Below are 22368 nucleotides of genomic sequence, written 5' to 3' on the forward strand. Positions count from 1 at the left end.
CACAATTAGTTTCTTACTATAGCTCCTAAATAAAGTAAAAATGATTTGACACGTAGTGGAGTAGAAGCGTAATATAGTTTAAAATGTTAATACTCAAGTACAAGTACCTCAAACTGTACAACACACATTACTTGAGCAAGTGTACTTACTTATCTTCCACCACTGCTAAATACACACCTATACATCATTGCTCCGTCATTCGCATGTAGGAAATATTTCCCACAGTCCGTGAATACAACACTAGACAACCGAAAGTGATTCATGTCCTACAGTCCGTGAAGGCAACACCAAACAACGGAAACGGATTAATTTATGCCCACAGTCCCTGAAGGCAGCAGCTGCTCGCGGAGACAGAAACAAACATGGCGGACTCGGTGAGTGATCAGATGCTTCCGCTGCTTTAAGCGGTTAAAAACACATTTAATCGGTGAATTGCGTGAATAAAAACTAATGTATTGTGGCCGTAGTTACTTCCAGCGGGAAGTGAACTGTTGAGACGTGAGCGACGGAAACGTATTTAAACTATTAGCATCTTTATTCAAATAACGCTAACAGAAGTCCTTCAAAATAAAAGAGGTTAACTTACGCTATTGGGAAACTAAACTCAACTTTATTACATTTGTTATATTACATACATGCGTGACATTATTCTCAGCATTTAACCATCCCGAGGGGGAGCAGAGGGCAGCTGATAAACCTCCGGGGAGCAACTGGGGTTCAGCGTCTTGCTCAAGGACACTTCAAAATAAAAGCCCGTAGTTGTATTTCTGTGATCAAAGATGATAGCTTCAACTTTCGGTTTCGGATAAATAATATCAGTGAATGCAAACGTCACAATAATATAAAGAGCACGAAGTTAATATACATAAGCTGTGTATGTGTAATATTTTTGACAATATATTTTATAAAAAAAAAAAAAAAAATATATATATATATATATATATATATATATATATATATATATATATAACAACAAAAGTAAATAAAATTGGATTTTGTAGATGTGTTTGTTGAGGAGATATTAGTGTAAATATTAACTCAAACAATCCAATACTTAATGTCCATATATATATATATATATATATATATATATATATATATATATATATGTATGTATGTATGTATGTATGTGTGTGTGTGTGTGTGTGTGTGTGTGTGTGTGTGTGTGTGTGTGTGTGTGTGTGTGTGATATAGCCTGAAACAAGGAATACATGAGCAATAATTAGAAAACAAGCGTCTGAAAAGTCATCTCAACCCCTCAAACCATAAAAAATACTAAATGTTCTACTTTTACTTTGTTTGCACCTGAACGCACCGCCTGTGTGTCCTCCAGGTGTGTGATGCTGAGCAGCAGGTGAAGCCTCCCCCCAAGCGCAGACGCATCCTGGACCCGGCGGCCATCGTCTCGGTGCCCGTCTACTCCAACAAGGTGAGCGTCCTCAACGCGTTGGTGTCTGAGAGGTTTCCCTAAAGTCTGACCGAGCGCTTCCTCCTCAGGTGAGCAGCAGCCTGCAGCTGACGTCGATGGCGGCCGTGTTTACCGACCAGGAGAACTCAGGTAACACCAGACCGGAGGAGAGGCGTTCAGGGGCAGTCGGGAGGGTCCGGCGCTTTAACCTTATAAGCCCCGCAGCTCTTTTTTCCCTTGTCCCGAAAATGAGAATTGTGTTTTTTCAAAACTAAAACTGCGCTATCTCCTCATCCACAGTTCCGATTTAATTCATTTAAATTGCTAAAGTACCGTAACCCTTGTGGGAAGAGACGTCCCTCTAGCCGCACGGGCCTGAGGAAGTCTAATAAATCAATCTAGATCATCTTCTGACCAGTAGAAGTGTCTCAAAATTCAATTTCTGAACTGAAAAACACGCTTTTTCGACTGAATATGCTTCTTAACACGTCAATGCTTGTGTTTATAGTGATTATTATTAAAGATTGAGATGCTTTAGGTCGTAATATTTCTAAAGATGTGCAGTATTACTCTGTGGGTTGATGGGAAGGCACCGAACAATACAATTTAAAAAAAAAAAAAAAAAAAAAACTCGGAGTCATTTTTGGCTTTTGATCATATTTATGCTGAAAATAAGTAAAATCATAACATACATATATATATTTTTAAAGGCCTGGAGTAGCGGGTTCGTTAGAGATCAAGGACATTATGGTCTGGTATTCATATCGTGGTCATACGAGCTGTAGAACTTGAAGGCGGCTTGTTTGTGTTCCCCGGCAGACGAAGGTTTGTGGTCACGCTTTTCTTCTCGGATCTCGGCGCCAAACGTCATCGACTTCAGCGACTCCGAGGAGGACGACGACGCGGAACCCCAGCCGGAGAACGTGGAACGGTGAGTCGTTAAACGAATAAAACACGGGGCGTGACATCGGCGCGAACGTTCTCCGAGGTTCTAAGTTCTCTCTCTCGTTGCTTTCAGAGCGGCGTCCTGCTGCCCGTCTCCTCCGGTGAGTCCGGTCCAGAAGCAGTCCAGAAAGGTCACCAAGAAGATCAGGTACCTCCGTCCCCGGTTCAGCGTGAGGAACACTCAGGAACACAGAGTGTTACACAGAACGTGTGTTTCCTCCTCAGTGAGATCAACAGGAAGCTGCGGGCGGTGAACTCCCTCATGTCTCCGGAGTCTGGGGACAGGAAGTTCGTCAAGGACGACGAGGAGGAGGAAGATGACGTCATCGTCGTTAGTCCCGCCTCCGGACGGCAGGGTTCTCCGTACAGCTCGGCGGTCCGGGAGATCCCGCTGAAGATCCGCTGCCGGACCGACGTGCACAAGATCCCGGTTCTGTCGGTACGGGAAGAGCCGACGAGCCGCGGGCGAGACGCCGACGACGCCCGCTTGTTTCCTAACGCTGCGTTTGTTTGTTTGTTTGTTTGTTTGTTTGTAGTCGACGCCCCTCAGTGACGTGCTGACCCGGCTGTCCGTCATCCTCGCCGTCCCGCCTCCTCGCCTCCTGCTGCTGAGGGAGGAGGCGGAGCTCCCGACGGGCGCCACCGTCGGCGAGCTCGGCCTCGGCATCGCCGACATCATCGGTGGGTCGCGTGACCGGCTCACGAAGCGTGAACCATCGCGACCCGATGGTCTGTAACGCTGCTCCTTCTCTCCTGCAGAGTGCGTCGTCATGGCGGCGGAGGCGGGCGCTGAAGCCGGCGGCGGCGGCGGCAGCGGCAGCGGCGGGACCGTCACCGTGAGGCTGCAGAGCAAAGACCGGGACGCAGCGCAGGAATACTCTCTGCCACGAGTGAGTAGCTCCGCCTCCTCGTCAGCTTGTTTCCTGCAGCGGGACTCGAACCTGTGACCTCACTGTGTGTGTGTGTGTGTGTGTGTGTGTGTGTATGTGTGTGTGTGTGTGTGTGTGTGTGTGTATGGTTCCGCTGCTTTTAGCGGTTAAACTAATGTATTGTAGTTCCGGCGGGAAGTGAACAGTTGAGACGTGAAGTGACGGAAACGTATTTAAACATCTTCAATAAAACAACGCAAACAGGAAGTCCTTCAAAATAAAAGAGGTTAACTGGCGCTCTGGGGAAACTCCACCTGTGTGTTTCAGGACGCTCCCCTCGGCTCCATCTTCTCTCGCTATCTCTCCCGGCTTCCCGTCGCCGCGCAGAAGAAAGTCCGCTTCCACTTCGACGGCAGCAAGCTGACGGCCGGACAGACGCCGGCGCAGCTGGACATGGAGGACGGCGACATCATCGAGGTCTGGGTCTAGACCCAGAACCTTCCACGTGTAGAAGAACACGAGCCACTCGGTAGCTGCTCCGTTTGCAAACGTTACTTTCTTTGAGGGATGAGACGGATAATGTGATTGTATGTTTTTGTACACTTGTAAACTTATTTGAACTTATTTGAATGTTGTGATAATAACTTCTACTTTGTACTTTTTCTTACTGTTACCGGAAATAATAATAAAATGAGCGGAAGCGTTAATTCTAACAATATTCTTCATTTGTTTATTATTATTATTTACAGCATGTGGTTTTTATAAACTGAGTTTTGGATACAAATTTAAATCTGAAATGTAGATTAAAAAAAACATCTAATTAATGTAATTTAAGTATAAAACTAAAACGATACCTCATACATATATGAACCAGTGGTGGGCCGTCTCTGCTGGTCTAAACACAATCACAAAGTTCTAGCTATTTTATAATGTAATTGTTTTTCACAAATACACATGTATTATAATTATTTGTACCTATTAGCTTATTTTCTCATTGCACAGCTCCTGTCTTCCTCTGTTGCTCTGCTTCAGCCTGCAGCGCTGGTTTCAGTGCCGCTGGTTTGAAGGAGAGCTCTTATCCAATCAGATTTCACCTCTGTGTCTCTATGGAAGCAGAGCGCTTCTAGCTGGCCTTTGCAGATTAAAGTACATGGAGACGTTATCGTTGATTGTCATAGTCTTCAACCAATCAGATCTTTAGTTTGACATGCTGGGCGTGTGATTGGTCAGTGGGCCAGCGTGACTAGCTAGCTGCTACAGAAGCGTTCAGGCTGATTCATAAGAGAAGTTATGACACAAATCAGCTGCACGGGTCAAAGTTGAGAAGAAAAAAAAAAAGTAGCTGCTTTATAACCCGGATGTTACGGTGGTTAATATCATTCGTTCTGATCGGCTCATGCTCTTGAGTGTGCGGTGTTTTAGTACCGCAGTTTTGTTGGATTGTTTTGTCATGTTTTGTTATATCTGTAAGTTATTATATTGAGTACTTGAACAGTTCTCTAGGAAGCAGTGTTCTGATGGTGTTTCTGGGGCTTTTATTGTGAAGGGAAAAGCAGAAGAAGAGGAGGAGAGGAAATGTTCTATTGAAGTGTGGAACGAGAATAAAAGTGGTTGCCATCTTGTGCAAACTACGTGTTGTTGTTTTATTAATAAAGTGAAGTATAGCAAGATAAACCCTCGGCTAAATAACTATGTGACCGTTTGTTGATGTGAACTACATGCATTGTCTGTTAATGACGCAGCATCCTGTCAGTGTATTTATGTAAACAATATCAGACGGCACTGAAGGCCCAGGTAGAAAATGCACGGCCCGCCACTGATGTGTAGTACTGGAGTAAATGTACTATTTAATTAATATTGTAGGAATAGTTACTTGCATGGTAAACATCTATGGGGAAATGAATAAATAGGGGAACGTATAAAATGATAAATAAGTAACTTTTTCAAAACGTTTTTTATTTATTTAATATTCTATATGAGCTTATTTATAAATAATTTAGATTAAATCGCACATGTATTGAATATTAATAATAATGGTATTGATTTACAATGGAATCAGTCCAATGTAAACAACCTCGACCAACCTCGTGTTTTCATCACGTGACTCGCGCATAAGAAGGTCATGTGAGCGGCGGAACGGAAGTCCAGTCAGATCCAACATGGCGGCGGTGCAGAATTGTCATCTCTGAAGTAAACATTCGTTTTAAAACGGGTGTTTACGAGGAAACCGTGCCGTTTGTGTTGCTTGTCATTGAACCGTAAACCGTCGATATGTGTCGCGAATAACGTTCACGGGAGAAGACGACATTTAGCAGCAGCAGAAGAAGAAGAAGACGAAGAAGAAGTAGAAGCGTCATCCAGCAGGTAACCAACACAACAACAACAAGCTGCACAATTAACATAAAAAAAAAAGGACTATTCCTTTTTATTTTCGTTTCCTCACACTTGTTTTAAAGAAGAAGGAGTGGATGAACTCTCGTCCTTCTCCACGCACCAGACTCCATTTAAAACTGTGGCGCATTGGTTCCGCGTCTTGGTTTATATTAACGTTTTAAATAAAAAGCTTTCCGTTTAAATCGTCTAACTTGTCTTCCGAATCGATCACTTTATTTACAAATGTCACAGCAGCTGTTATAACGCAACGTGCGGGTAGTTGTACAGCTGGGGAGGGATTGAGCTCAAGCCGCCGAATTTAACCGGAAAGCGTCTGAAAATGTCGCAAATGATTGCGCAACAGTTGAAGACTATCGTCACGTCAGTTGAGGATCAAATGAGATCAAACGGCAGAATGGTGGATGGAGTCTGGTGTGACCGCGACCTGTTGCTCTTCTTCAGGAGGGGCACTGCTGCGCGCGCACGTGGGGCACTGCTGCGCGTGCACGTGGGTGCTCTCAACAGTATGGATCCGTGGGGATCTGATCACCTTGCGATAGCTCTGATCGATTAGTCAAAGTCCAGGCTCCTCCCCTTTTACCGAGCAGCTGCTTCCTGTGAGCTCATGTGATCAGTAATGTCTTTCAGGTGAAACGTACATAATAATAATAACGCATCTAGATCTGCTTATTGATCAGAGACATTATTACAACATCAATAATGTCTGGTTATGAGAAAAAATATTTTTTGGACTGATTGATTATTTGTTCTATAATAATCAGATCCATAATCAATGAATGATCAGTAGATCTGCTGCTGGTTCTTTATTATAAAACAATAATCAATATATCTCACTTCCTAACATGAATGTGGCTTTAACCTCCACAATGATTATTATACATGATCATAAATTATATTAAAGCTGAAACGATCAATGGAGGGACAGAAAACATAAATTATTATTATAAAGTCGTCTGTGAAGATATTTAAACATTTTAAACTGAATACTTGTATATATATTTAACTTAAAGACGTCACTCTGAGCATTTTAAACAATTGATCGATCAGATAAATTTCCCTCTGAGTGTGAAGTGATTGACAGCTGATCAACTCAGGAAATCAATCAACTCTGTTTACAACGTGTACTCTTTTTTTTTTTTTTTTTTTTTTTTTTAGTCATAATTCAATTATTATAATATTTTGTACTATCAATAGATCATCATAATGATAAATACATATAAATATTAGAATATTCATTCTGACTGACTCACGAGGACGCACAACTACACAACAACGACACAACAACTACACAACGACACAACAACTACACAACAACTACACAACAACGACACTACACAACAACTACACAACAACGACACAACTACACAACAACGACACAACAACTACACAACGACACAACAACTACACAACGACACAACAACTACACAACGACACAACAACTACACAACGACACAACAACTACACAACAACTACACAACAACGACACAACTACACAACAACTACACAACAACTACACAACAACGACACTACACAACAACTACACAACAACGACACAACTACACAACGACACAACAACTACACAACGACACAACAACTACACAACGACACAACAACTACACAACAACGACACAACTACACAACAACTACACAACTACACAACAACTACACAACAACTACACAACGACACAACGACACAACGACACGACAACTACACAACAACTACACAACAACTACACAACAACTACACAACGACACAACGACACGACACAACAACTACACAACAACTACACAACAACTACACAACAACTACACAACTACACAACAACTACACAACAACTACACAACGACACAACAACTACACAACGACACAACAACTACACAACTACACCAGCTCCGTGATCATGTGATCACATGACTTAGTGAAACCAGTCATGTGATCACATGACTTAGTGAAACCAGTCATGTGATCACATGACTTAGTGAAACCAGTCATGTGATCACATGACTTAGTGAAACCAGTCATGTGATCACATGACTGGTTTCACTTGGTCCTCCTTCCTCCTCTTCCTCCTCTTCCTCCTCTTCCTCCTCTTCCTCTTCTTTCCTTCATCAAATACGAGTTGAAACCGTTTCCCAGTTTTCTGACATTTTAAGAATTAATTATTGTAGAAAATAATCTTTTGACTAATCAATAATTAAATAAAGTTGGTTATTGATTTATAAATCAGATTGTTGACAATGGAACTCATGTTATTGATCGTCCTGATGGTCTGTATTGATCGTCCTGATGGTCTGTATTGATCGTCCTGATGGTCTGTATTGATCGTCCTGATGGTCTGTATTGATCGTCCTGATGGTCTGTATTGATCCCCCTGATGGTCTGTATTGATCCTCCTGATGGTCTGTATTGATCCTCAGCGCCATGTCTCTGGGCGAGACCGCGGCGGACTCGGCTCCGTTCTTCTCTGACGACAGCGAGGCGGAGGAGCCGGCCGGCGGCGCCGCGGCTCAGCGGACGACGGAGGAAGAATCGCCGGCCAGCGGCGTGACGAAGGGCCGAGCGCTGCTCACCGTCCTCATCCTCTGTTACATCAACCTGCTCAACTACATGGACCGCTTCACCGTGGCAGGTAACGACGCCGGGCCTCGGCCAATCAGAGGAGAGAACCAAGGAGTAACGCTTCATTATTATGTAGACATCGTAAATATACAAGAAATAACTCATATCTTCAGATTTAAAGTCACAAAATTTAAGAGAATTATTAAAATTATTCTTTAATATTAAAGTCACAAATTTAGATAAATATTTAATATTTTCGGAGATTTAAAGTCACAAAATCAAATGTATTTTTTTGGCTTCACTTTTTAAGGATGAAGGACAAACTGATTTTAGATTTTAGTTTTGCTTTAATTTACAACATTATTAAATATTAATATTAACTCATATTGTATTTTCTTTTTTTTTTATACAAAGTATTTGTACAGACGGGGAATAAATAAACATTATAGAAAATACATTCAGGAGAAAATACTTTATTTTACAGTGATTTCCTCATAATTTCCCGGAACGAACTATTTGATAATATTAATTAAACCCAAATAAATATGAATTAAACATTTATTTATTGTTCAATTTGTAAACATTTTTTATTTAAAACTAACTTTACACTGTGAATGAATTGTTTAATTATGAGCCTCGTTAAAGAAATAAAATAATAATTATAATACAGAGAATATGTTGGTATGAAGTAGCTTCACAGTAAACTAATTATATTGATCACAACTGAACATCTGAGTAGGAACATGATAAATATGAGCATAAATAATCGTGTTGTGTCTCTTCAGGCGTTCTCCCCGACATCGAGCACTACTTTGGGATCAATGATGAGAAGTCCGGTCTGCTTCAGACGGGTGAGAAGAACCAGAGAACTGACCTCGGCTCAGCGGCTCTGATCCAGTTCACATGTCTGCTGAAATATTAATGCAGAGACATCAGAATAAACTCTATTTTATGTGTAAATATCTGGGTTTTTTTAAGAATCAAACTAGTTTTGATTCATGAGATAGAAACGAGATGAGGACGTACATATCTAAAGAGAATATATTAGTATATTTATAGTATGCTTCTTATTATATTAGTACTCTGCCTTGAATAAACACCTGGAGGTCGTCTGTTCAGTTTTTATCTGCAGTTACATGTTCTTGGCTCCGGTCTTCGGTTACCTGGGCGACCGCTACAACAGGAAGTACATCATGAGCGTCGGCATCACGTTCTGGTCTCTGGTGACGCTGGCCAGCTCCTACACGCCCAAAGAGGTGAGTCCCTCTGGGGACCCGTTATGACTCGTCTCTCGTTATGACTCCTCTGGGGACCAGTTATGACTCCTCTCTTGACTCGTTATGACTCCTCTCTTGACCCGTTATGACTCCTCTCTTGACCCGTTATGACTCGTCTCTCGTTATGACTCCTCTGGGGACCCGTTATGACTCGTCTCTCGTTATGACTCCTCTGGGGACCCGTTATGACTCCCCTGGGGACCCGTTATGACTCCTCTCTTGACCCGTTATGACTCGTCTCTCGTTATGACTCCTCTCTTGACCCGTTATGACTCGTCTCTCGTTATGACTCCTCTGGGGACCCGTTATGACTCCTTTCTTGACCCGTTATGACTCGTCTCTCGACCCGTCTCTTCTCATCTCTTGACTCGTCTCTCGTCTCTTGACTCGTCTCCCGTCTCTTGACCCGTCTCTCGTCTCTTGACCCGTCTCCCGTCTCTTGACCCGTCTCCCGTCTCTTGACCCGTCTCTCGTCTCTTGACCCGTCTCCCGTCTATTGACCCGTCTCTTGACCCGTCTCCCGTCTCTTGACCCGTCTCTTGACCCGTCTCTCGTCTCTTGACCCGTCTCCCGTCTCTTGACCCGTCTCCCGTCTCTTGACCCGTCTCTTGACCCGTCTCCCGTCTCTTGACCCGTCTCTTGACCCGTCTCCCGTCTCTTGACCCGTCTCTTGACCCGTCTCCCGTCTCTTGACTCGTCTCTTGACCCGTCTCCCGTCTCTTGACCCGTCTCTTGACCCGTCTCCCGTCTCTTGACCCGTCTCTTGACCCGTCTCCCGTCTCTTGACCCGTCTCTTGACCCGTCACCCGTCTCTTGACCCGTCTCCCGTCTCTTGACCCGTCTCTTGACCCGTCACCCGTCTCTTGACCCGTCTCCCGTCTCTTGACCCGTCTCTTGACCCGTCACCCGTCTCTTGACCCGTCTCCCGTCTCTTGACCCGTCTCCCGTCTCTTGACCCGTCTCTTGACCCGTCTCCCGTCTCTTGACCCGTCTCTTGACCCGTCTCCCGTCTCTTGACTCGTCTCTTGACCTGTCTCCCGTCTCTTGACCCGTCTCCCGTCTCTTGACCCGTCTCTTGACCCGTCTCTCGTCTCTTGACCCGTCTCTTGACCCGTCTCTTGACCCGTCTCTCGTCTCTTGACCCGTCTCTTGACCCGTCTCTCGTCTCTTGACCCGTCTCTTGACCCGTCTCTCGTCTCTTGACCCGTCTCCCGTCTCTTGCAGCACTTCTGGGTTCTGCTGGTGACTCGTGGTCTGGTGGGCGTCGGCGAGGCGAGTTACTCCACCATCGCTCCCACCATCATCGCAGACCTGTACGTGAAGGGGCAGCGCACCAACATGCTCTCCGTCTTCTACTTCGCCATCCCCGTCGGCAGGTGGGCTTATAATTATCTCTTTTATATTTATCATCGAAATTGTTTTATTAATTCTGATCTCTTGATAACATTTTAAAAGTTTAAAAAAAATACAAATACATGTAAACGTTAAAGATTTAAATACAAAAGTTTACATAGTCGATTTAAATTACTATTTTGAAATTAATTCAATTAATTAAAATTATTTTGTCTACAGCAAAAAGTAAAAATGACATAATTTAAAGAGTTAGCGGGTGTAAAAAACACTTGAAATAGAAAACATTTCCCAGAATGCAACAAATGTTTCACGCCGACACTCGAATCCGCTAACGTAGCACATGTTGCTAACGTAGCACTATTGCTAATGTTGTAACGCCAAAAGATTCCTGGCGGAAATCTTACTTGTGAACGTTGGTTCCGCGTGACAGACGGTGGCTCAGATGCTCAAACCGCTAGCGCCCTGATGATGATGATGATGATGATGATGATGATGATGATGTCGTCTTTTCTCCCCTCAGCGGTCTCGGGTACATCGTGGGGTCTCAAGTCAGTGCTGCAGCTCAGGACTGGCACTGGGCTCTGAGGGTGAGTCACCGATCTCCACCTGATGCTAGTTATTGATTATTGATGATCCATAATAACAGGTACAGTTTATTACATCAGCTGCTTACAAGGATCCAGATTACTCTAAAGTCTTTGAACCATTATATATACTAAATGGGGTACTTTTACTTTGTTTTAGTAATCTATAGTGTTTTGACTCATTTTACTGCGCAGAGCATGAACGCATCATCATGTAAATGAAGGGAACCTACACGGGTTCTCTGTTAGCGGTGTTGCTAACGTTACTAGCTCTCCTCCTGTTGGTTCTCCGTTAGCGGTGCTGCTAACGTTACTAGCTCTCCTCCTGTTGGTTCTCCGTTAGCGGTGCTGCTAACGTTACTAGCTCTCCTCCTGTTGGTTCTCCGTTAGCGGTGCTGCTAACGTTACTAGCTCTCCTCCTGTTGGTTCTCCGTTAGCGGTGCTGCTAACGTTACTAGCTCTCCTCCTGTTGGTTCTCTGTTAGCGGTGCTGCTAACGTTACTAGCTCTCCTCCTGTTAGTTCTTCTGTTCGCGGTGCTGCTAACGTTACTAGCTCTCCTGTTTGTTCTGATCATGTGACTTTGTAAACAACCAATCAGTGTTTAGACTAACAAGGGTAGAGCTAGTAACGTTAGCGGTGTTGCTAACGTTACTAGCTCTCCTCCTGTTGGTTCTCCGTTAGCGATGTTGCTAAAGTTACTAGCATCCATGACGTCAGCCCCGTATGCGCCTCCCCCGTAAGCTCCTCCCCCGTATGCTTCTCCCCTTTAAGCTCCTCACCTGTATGCTCCTCCCCCTCAGGTGACCCCGGGTCTGGGTCTGCTGGCCGTGCTGCTGCTGCTCTTCGTGGTCCAGGAGCCTAAACGAGGCGGCATCGAGGACCGACCGGACCACCACATGCAGCGGACCGGCTGGCTGACGGACCTGCAGGCGCTCAGCAGGAAGTAGGTCCACTTCCTGTCTGGTTTAGTGTTCAGACTGAAGCTGTTGCACAATGACCACGTAATGCAGATTATACAACTCGCAGATAGAGGCTTCCATCTTTTATATAACTAAATTAGTTGGCGCTGCTATCTTTTGCTTTGCAGGAGGCGTTTCCTTGTGCGGCGTTTGAGTCGTTGTGGAACATTTGAATAACGGAACCTGAGTTTGACTGAAAGCGTTAAACGGAAATGAAACCACGTTGGATCAGAAGATAACTATGAACTGATGAAATGTGTTTATTGTCTCTCCTTCTCTGCAGCTACAGCTTCGTGTTGTCAACCTTCGGCTTCACGGCGGTGGCGTTCGTCACCGGCTCTCTGGCTCTTTGGGCTCCGACCTTCCTCTTCAGAGCCGCCGTCTTCACCGGGGAGCGGCCTCCATGTGTGGAGGGGAACTGCGCCTCCTCAGACAGGTAAACTCTCTCCTGACCACCAGGGGGCGACTCCTCTGGTTGTATAGAAGTCTATGCTTCATGTGTTAAAGCTGCATTCTCTCTCCTGACCACCAGGGGGCGACTCCTCTGGTTGTATAGAAGTCTATGCTTCATGTGTTAAAGCTGCATTCTCTCTCCTGACCACCAGGGGTGACTCCTCTGGTTGTATAGAAGTCTATGCTTCATGGGTTAAAGCTGCATTCTCTCTCCTGACCACCAGGGGGCGACTCCTCTGGTTGTATAGAAGTCTATGCTTCATGTGTTAAAGCTGCATTCTCTTTCCTGACCACCAGGGGGCGACTCCTCTGGTTGTATAGAAGTCTATACAAATGACTCTACTTCTCTTGATGTATTCCCTCAGTAAACATTGAGTTTATGTCTCAATCTCTAGTTTCAAGTCTTCTTCAATACAGCATGATGTTCATTTAGTAAATTATGGTCATTTAGAGTCAAACAGACCATAAAGCAGGGGACGCTTTAAGGCGGGGCTTCAAGGTGATTGACAGGTCTCTACGTCACTCCTCCTCAGTCCTAATATGGTTACTTCCTGTCCTGTTACTTCCTGTGATTAACGACTGATTGACGACTCCGTCTTCTTCTGTGGTTTTGACGTTCCTGCCCCTCACCCCCACAGTTTGATCTTCGGCGTGATCACCTGCGTGACAGGTGTGCTGGGCGTGGCCAGCGGCGTGCAGCTCAGCCGGCAGCTGAGGACGAGGACGGCCAGAGCCGACCCGCTGGTCTGCGCCACCGGGCTGCTGCTGTCGGCGCCGTTCCTCTACCTCGCCATCGTGTGCGCTCAGGCCAGCACCGTCGCCACATACGTGAGTCTGCCAACGCACCGGTGATGATGATGATGATGATGATGATGATGATGATGATGATGATGATGGTGGTGACGTTTCCTCTCCGCCCACTCAGGTCTTCATCTTCCTCGGAGAGACCTTCCTCTCCATGAACTGGGCCATCGTGGCCGACATCCTGCTGGTTGGTTCTCTTACTGGATGCAGAACCTCTTAAAGGGACAGTCGCTTTTCATGAAGCTTCTCAGAAACGTTATTACAGAATTTATCTTTTTTACTTCTTTACTGCTTTATCTGAGTATTGTTTTTATTTAATTATTTTCATTTAATTCTCTTTTTTAAATTTAAATGTATTAGTTAAAATGATTAATTATATTGTTTCATCTATTAACTTATTATAATTTGTATTATTCATAGTTACATTTTTTTTAATCCACTTTATTCTGAAGCTCATCTCATGAAAATGTAAAATCTTTGGAAAACACACATTATTATTTTTTATAGATAGATAGATATCTCTAGCCCTTTTATTTGTCTTAGATCCTAATTTTTAATTGCATTGTTTTCTCTTTTATTCAGATTTAAGATGTGTTAATATCTGTAAGTGATAAATAAATAACTTGTTATTTTTCAGTACGTCGTCGTTCCGACTCGTCGCGCCACAGCTGAAGCGTTTCAGATCGTCATCTCACATCTACTGGGAGACGCCGGGAGTCCCTACCTCATCGGAGTGGTGAGTATTATTTATTTATATATATATATATATATATATATATATATATATATATATATATATATATATATATATATATATATATATATATATATATTTTATTTTTTTTGCTCTTGGTTGCATTTCTCATTAAAAAAAAAAATATATATTTATTTTTATTTATTTATTTTTATTTATTTATTTTTTTTTTAAAATGAGAAATACAACCAAGAGCAATTATAAAAAATTATAGCAACTGTGTGTACTGAAGTATGTGAGTGAGTGAAGTACAAGTACCTCTCGTGTGTACTGAGGTATGTGTGTGTGTGTGTATGAAGTACCTCCCTGTACTGAGGTGTGTGTGTATGAAGTACCTCCATGTACTGAGGTGTGTGTGTGTGTGTGTGTGTGTGTGTGTATGAAGTACCTCCCTGTACTGAGGTGTGTGTGTATGAAGTACCTCCCTGTACTGAGGTGTGTGTGTATGAAGTACCTCCCTGTACTGAGGTGTGTGTGTATGAAGTACCTCCCTGTACTGAGGTGTGTGTGTGTGTGTATGAAGTACCTCCCTGTACTGAGGTGTGTGTATGAAGTACCTCCCTGTACTGAGGTGTGTGTATGAAGTACCTCCCTGTACTGAGGTGTGTGTATGAAGTACCTCCCGTGTGCCTCAGGTGTCGGACTCCCTGAGGAAGACGGACTCCTTCCTGTGGCAGTTCCGCTCGCTGCAGTTCTCCCTGCTGCTCTGCTCCTTCGTGGCCGTGATCGGCGGCGGCTTCTTCCTCGCCACCGCGCTCTTCATCGAGGAAGACCGGCGCCGCGCCGAGAACCCCGCCTCAGGTGAGACGGAGCCCAGAACCCCAGAACCCCACCGGGCGGGACGGATAGTTTTCTTTGAAGCGGTTCATCAGAACTGGAATCTGTAAAAACACGTCGTGACCGTCAGAGTGTTTCGTGTTTCCGACGGTCCTTGAACGCGTCGTGTGTGACGAACGCTTCTGGAAACGCATTTTGTGATATTTTATTCTCCGTGTCTCATTTAAAAAATCTCTCCACAAATAAACCGTTCACTTTCACCAGATTGTGTTGGAAACATTAAACTCTGAGCTCCTCGGTGAAACTATGACGTCATGATTGATTCACCTGAGACCAACGGTCATGTGACCACAAATCAGAGACACTGTGAAACGTGTTATGTATTTAGATTATGTTGTTTCTTTTTCTTTCATAATTTATGTCATAACTGAGTTATTCTGCACTAAAGACGTGTTCTAGTTCTACTTCTAGTCGGTACATGATGATGATGATGATGATGATGATGATGATGGTGAGTCTTCAGCGCTGCAGAATAAACATAAACTTGTTGTTGTTGTTCCCAGACGACGAGCCCATCGTGGTCCCAAAGAGCGGCCGGTCCACCCGGGTCCCGGTCTCCAGCGTTCTGATCTGATCCGGGTCTCCGGACCTCGCTGAGTGTTTTTCTGCCACGCAGGAAGCGTTCAGCTCTACGTTTTAAATTCTTGAAATTATACTTTTTTTATTACATAATTTTCCGCTGCAACACGGCGACAATTTGAGGGAAGTTTTTATTTTTAATTTTTGAGGGTTTGTTGTGAACGTCTCCAGAGACTCAAAGGACCCGACGGCCTCTGAACTGATCGTCCTCGTCTCGCCTGGCTGGTCTGGGGTCAGCCGAAGGAACTCGTTTTATAAACCGCTTTAATATCCAGAGTCGTGTTTTGCGTCTGCATTGAAACACTAATACTCATCCAGACAACGGAAGATGAAGATCAGAGACTCCTCCTCTTCATCATATTTATCTTCTACAAACATTACGTCTGTGTTTAGTTTTTTCGATGTTTCTGGTTCTGAGCTGCAGAACGTGAACTCTTTGAAATGAACGTTAATATTCCAAGTTGTTTGTTAACCTCAAATTATTTTAGCAGAAGAATGTTTTTGATTTTTTTGTGAACTATTAAACAGGAATTAACTTGTCACGCGTGTGTTTGATGGAATGTTTTATTCATAAGGCGGTCAATTATCATTATTAATGATCCAAGAAGAGAAAATCATCAGACCTCTGAACATTTATTTAAATATTATAATTATTATTGTCAGGTTTATTGACCGGAATGTTTTTACTGAAGTGTTTGTAAAAGTAGTGCAAAATTATTATATATATATATATATATATCTATATATATATATATATATATATATATATATATCTCTTTTAAGTTGCATAAGAGACATACAAATATTTAGTATGAAAAATACTCTACAATTATATACAATGCAAGAAAACTAAATAGTGTGAAAATATAAAGTGTATATACAGTGTATATAAAGTATATACAGTATACATAGTGTAAATAAAGTATATACAGTATACATAAAGTGTATAAAGTATATACAGTATATATACTGTATATACAGTGTATATACTGTATATACTTTATATACAGTATATATATACTGTATATAAAGTATATACAGTGTACATAAAGTGTATATACAGTGTATATACAGTATATATATACTGTATATAAAGTATATACAGTATATATAGTGTATATATATATATACTGTATATACACTGTATATACTGTATATACTTTATATACAGTATATATACTGTATATAAAGTATATACAGTATATATATACTGTATATACACTGTATATATATATACACTCTATATACTGTATATACTTTATATACAGTATATATATACTGTATATACACTGTATATACAGTATATATATAGTGTATATAAAGTATATACAGTATATATGTATATAAAGTATATACAGTATATATATATAGTGTATATACAGTATATATATAGTGTATATACAGTACATATATAGTGTATATAAAGTATATACAGTATATATGGTGTATATAAAGTATATATATAGTGTATATAAAGTGTATATACAGTATATATATATAGTGTATATAAAGTATATACAGTATATATATAGTGTATATAAAATATATATATATAGTGTATATACAGTATATATATAGTGTATATACAGTATATATATAGTGTATATAAAGTATATACAGTATATATATAGTATATATAAAGTATATACAGTATATATATAGTATATATAAAGTATATACAGTATATATAGTGTATATACAGTATATATATATACTGTATATACAGTATATACAGTGTATATATAGTGTATATACAGTATATATATAGTGTATATAAAGTATATACAGTATATATATACTGTATATACAGTATATATAAAGTGACTAACTAAACGACTAAAGTGGTGCGTTGTTGATTCTATTGTAAGAGGATCTGGTCAGAGGTGACAACTTATTATTGTGTGTGTGTGTGTGTGTGTGTGTGTGTGTGTGTGTGTGTGCGTGCGTGTGTGTGAGATCCAATATGGACAATAGTTTCTTCAGCGTCCTCAACAGTCTGGTAAACCTTCTCCATCGTCTCGGTGCACACATTGAAGGATTGAAGTTTCCTCAAGAAAATTTGAGTTTTACAAGAACAGGAGATTCTTGTAAAACTCAAACTTCACTGATTTAAAGGGAGCTGATGTCCTGAGCCCAGTAGTCTCCATTGGAGGCCATTCCCCTAACGAGCTGTGGTCGACACCGCTGTAGCTCACCAGCTCAGCTCTGAAGCATCAGCCTCAGCGTCAGTGAAGACTGGAGGATGAAGACACAGGAGTCTTTCGTTGGAGTCTTCGGGGACGGCTGAGTAAAACATTTCCCTGTGAATGTGTTTTCCTTCCATACCTGTGTGCATATCTACTCGTAGATACTTTAGACCTCGGACTCGTTCACACATTTAAAGACATCCAGACAGAGAAGTCATGTGACCTGTTGCTCTTCCTGTCTTCCTTTGCTCTCTCACTCAGTCCTTCCTCGCCTCCTCAAAGCCGGCAACCACCTCGACTCTATCTTCACCAGAAACTGCTCTACATGTGACCTCGCTGTGCCTCCACTTCATGTCTCGACCACTTCTTCATCTCTCTCTCTGGAACCGACAAACAAACCACATCAACAGACTCGGCACCTGTCTGTCGCAACATCTGTCTCTCTCTCCTCTCTGGCCTCCTCGGTTCCATCAGCCCTCCCAACTGACTCCTTCTCATCCAGAAAGTGGAAGATGAAGATCAGAGACTCCTCTTCATCATGCATCCTAACTCTCCTCCTTCTCTCCTCATTCTACCAATCCAGAATTCAATCCTCTTTTCTAACCTCCATCTTCTCCAACCTCCTTGACCTCCTCCTCCCTCCTTCCAAGCCACTTCATTGACTTTACAAAAAAGAAAGATGACTGCGCTCCTCATTTACTGATCATCTTCTTTTAGCCTCAACGTGACTGAGCAGCGTCTCGCCAACGTAGGTAAAAATAATAATGATATTAATAATCATAGAATGGAGCCGGGGAGGAGAAAAAGAAACTCTCATATTTACATAACTTCAATAATCTTTTTATTATTTTTGCACACCGCCATCTTGGTTTTTGGTCGTCGCCTTATTTTTTAAGGTCGTCGGCATCTTGTCGTTTGGTCTGATGATGACATCATCGCCTTCAACTGCAGGAGGAAAAGTGGCCCAGATCTGGTATTTTCTCTCTCTCTCTCTCTCTCTCTCTCTCTCCCCCTCCCTCTCTCTCTCTCTCTCCCTCCGCCCCACAGAAGGAGAACGAGGCCGTTGAGGTGCAGAGGAGAGGAGCTGTGGTTTCCTGAGCGGCAGGAAGTCGAGGCGGTTTTCTGCAGCGCTGCAGCTTCGTGGCTTCTGATTGGTCGAAAGAGTTGGTGTGAAAAAATCTTTTCTCAAGTTTCCAGCGTCGGTTAGATCATCATCAAACAAACGCCTCGTTGGGTCCACACGGCGTCGTCCTCTAAACCGAGACCCGGTGTCTTCGGGTCTTCGGCTCTCTTTGGGTCTCGTTGGGTCTCTTCTCTTCGGGTCTTTGGATCTTTGGGTCCTTTTGGGTCTCTTTGGATCGTTAGGTCTCCTTTGGGTCTCTTCTCTTCGGGTCTTTGGGTCTCTTTGGATATTTGGGTCTCTTTGGCGATCGTTGGGTCTCTTTGGATCGGTAGGTCTCTTTGGGTCTCTTCTCTTAGGGTCTTTGGGTCTCTTTGGATATTTGGGTCTTTGGGTCTCTTTGCATCGTTGGGTCTCTGTGGGTCTCGTTGGGTCTCTGTGGGTCTCGTTGGTTCTCTTTGTATCGTTGGGTCTCTTCTCTTCGGGTATTTGGATCTTTGGGTCCTTTTGGGTCTCTTTGGATCGTTAGGGGTCTTTGGGTCTCTTTGGATCGTTGGGTCTTTGGGTCTCTTTGGATCGTTAGGGGTCTTTGGGTCTCTTTGGATCGTTGGGTCTCTGTGGGTCTTTGGGTCTCTTTGGATCGTTAGGGGTCTTTGGGTCTCTGTGGGTCTTTGGGTCTCTTTGGATCGTTGGGTCTCTGTGGGTCTTCGGGTCGTCCCCCTTCCATAAGAGTCCCGAGAGGTTTTGTGGGCACGAGATCGAGTCAGATAGACGGCTGAAGATCTGACTCCAGATCCGAACCCGAGTGAAGGCGTGTCCGGACATGGTGGTGGACCGGGGGCAGTAGGCGCCTCATGAGGACCGGATCCTTTGGGGGGACACGAGACCAGCAGCACCCATCCTCCGTCGTCCTCGTCGCCGCCAGGCCGCCGTCCGTCCTCGGGTCTCCGGGTGAGTCTTTCTTGTCCTTTCCATCATCCGTGGCCTCCATGCGTGATGGAGGGTTCCCAGCATGCACCTGGGGGAGCTGCAGTGAGCCTCTGGGTCACCGAACGTTCAGAGGAACGGAGAAAACACTTTGTGTACTTGTACTAGTACTGAAGTATTCAAATACTTAGTAGTAGTACAAATACTGCGAAGTGTTAAAGACAAGCGATACTTTGACTAATACTGCTTAATACTTCTACTACATCTCGGAGTAAATATTGTACTTTTTAGTACATTCATCTGACAGTTGATTAATATACAAAATGCGATGAACAAATAAAATGAAGACCAAACTTTATTAATAATAATAATAATAATAATAAAGATACTCCGCACATTAATGCATCAATGAATATAAAACTATATTAATATAATGCATATTATTCTGCATCATCGTGACTGTTGTCTGTCTTTTCTCAGCAGACATTGATAAAAAAAAAGGTTATTTAGGTACAATAATGTGAATAATAAAAAGTGTCCCCTGCTTTATGGTCTGTTTGACTCTAAATGACCATAATTTACTAAATGAACATCATGCTGTATTGAAGAAGACTTGAAACTAGAGATTGAGACATAAACTCATGTTTACAATGTTTACTGAGGGAATACATCAAGAGAAGTAGAGTCATTTATATAGACTTCTATACAACCAGAGGAGTCGCCCCCTGGTGGTCAGGATAGAGAATGCAGCTTTAACACATGAAGCACATACTTCTATACAACCAGAGGAGTCTCCCCCTGGTGGTCAGGAGAGAGAATGCAGCTTTAACACATGAAGCATATACTTCTATACAACCAGAGGAGTCGCCCCCTGGTGGTCAGGACAGAGAAGTGGAGTAATTTCCTTTAGAGCTTTTTTTGCAAACATAACACTTTAATTAAATGTATTTTATCAAGTAAAAAGTTTAAATGAACACATTTCATCCTTTTGGTTCTTTACTTTAATGAAACTGTTTCCTTCCTACATCCGTTCTTTTTGTTGCTTTTAATCTTTTCATCTTTCAGAGTTTTGTTTTGAGGGGAAATAAAAAAGTTAAAATGAAAACAACTACAAATTATCCACGAGTCATAAGAAGTAATTCAGATCTGAGAGAAGAATGAAATATAGTATGTGGTGCAAAAGTACACATGTGAGGTACTTGTACCTTCATGCTACGTTCTACGTATTTTCGCAGTACTTTTACTGCAGTAAACCGGGGTGTTTGGTGCAGGATATCAGCGCCACGTGTCTCATGCTTTTACTTCCTGTGACTCCACGATGACGAGGAAAGTGAAAGAAATGAAAGAAAATGAAATCGTGAAATCTTTGGTTGAAATAATGTTTTCAATATTTTTTTCCCACATTTAAATGTCTTTAAATTCACATTAACATGGATCCAAAATATTGTAGAGAACGAATAGATGGAGACAAAAGATGTTATCGTTCGGAAATAAATATATAAATAAAAAGGTCAGTTTGAATCACTTGATTATCTGACAGTGTTGATATTGTTATGTTTATAAACAGTATTGACAGTGAAGGCCTCTTAGTTAAAGTCGTATTTTATTTATTTCACAGCAAACTCCCGACAATAAATAACTTTTGAAGTTTCATCACAATCCATCTGATATTTATAAAGAGGTTTCAGTCTTTTATTTTGAAGGTCTCCCGTTGTCCCCTCAGGTGAAACATGGCCGTCCCCTGGATCTTCTGGGTTATATCGGCCGCCATCTTGGTCTCCATGGTCCTGCTGGCTGTCGTCTGTCTGCACTGCCGACTCAAAGGTCCTCCGGGTGAGACGCCGCCCACCGGCTCACCGCCGGCTCACCGCCGGCTCAACGGGTAATTAAGTTAAATAAAATATAATAAAATGTCTTATTTCTCTCTGCTTCCTCCTATCAGTCTCCATCAGGCAAGGCCACGCGTCAGAGGACTACATGCCGTGAGTCTTTTCTCTCAAGTACATGATGATAATGATGGTTTGTGAGCTTTAAATGAGACGACCGCTGAATGTTTTCTTCTCTCCACCAATCAGATCCACTCAGTTCCGAGTCGTCCACCCAAGTGAGTCTGAGAGAAGTTAGAAGTCTCCGTCAGCTGCTGATGGATGTTTTTAATACTTGCGTACAAACAAAGATGGAAGTTAAATCATCAATAAGTCTATTAATGTCTGGTGATTAAAACACGATTAAAAGTACGACCACAAACGCACCAGCAGAAGAGTTATTTAGACATCAGGCCGACTTCGACTCTACGCTGATGATGATGTCACTTCCGCTCGTCTTGTTGTTGTTGACGAAGGCGACTTCCTGTCTGTT

General features: G+C 42.6%; 2 protein-coding genes across 2 annotated transcripts; both read left to right on the forward strand.

The window, feature by feature from the left end:
• The first annotated feature begins 357 nt into the window (after positions 1-357).
• nfatc2ip (nuclear factor of activated T cells 2 interacting protein) lies at positions 358-4061 on the forward strand. The gene is made up of 9 exons (XM_079232833.1): positions 358-374; positions 1334-1429; positions 1498-1558; positions 2228-2339; positions 2427-2501; positions 2579-2792; positions 2890-3034; positions 3113-3243; positions 3550-4061. Exons 1-9 carry the CDS (start codon positions 363-365, stop codon positions 3709-3711), a joined length of 1008 nt encoding a protein of 335 aa, XP_079088959.1. The 5' UTR covers positions 358-362; the 3' UTR covers positions 3712-4061.
• A 1364-nt stretch (positions 4062-5425) lies between these two features.
• On the forward strand, positions 5426-16317 carry spns1 (SPNS lysolipid transporter 1, lysophospholipid). The gene is made up of 13 exons (XM_079233132.1): positions 5426-5586; positions 8035-8246; positions 8962-9027; positions 9296-9432; positions 10678-10829; positions 11327-11393; positions 12192-12334; positions 12634-12786; positions 13442-13631; positions 13729-13794; positions 14245-14343; positions 14997-15162; positions 15702-16317. Exons 2-13 carry the CDS (start codon positions 8039-8041, stop codon positions 15770-15772), a joined length of 1518 nt encoding a protein of 505 aa, XP_079089258.1. The 5' UTR covers positions 5426-5586; positions 8035-8038; the 3' UTR covers positions 15773-16317.
• Positions 16318-22368: the final 6051 nt, after the last annotated feature.

The sequence above is a fragment of the Taurulus bubalis genome (assembly GCF_910589615.1).
Source record: "Taurulus bubalis genome assembly, chromosome: 17".
Classification (NCBI taxonomy): Eukaryota; Metazoa; Chordata; class Actinopteri; order Perciformes; family Cottidae; genus Taurulus; species Taurulus bubalis.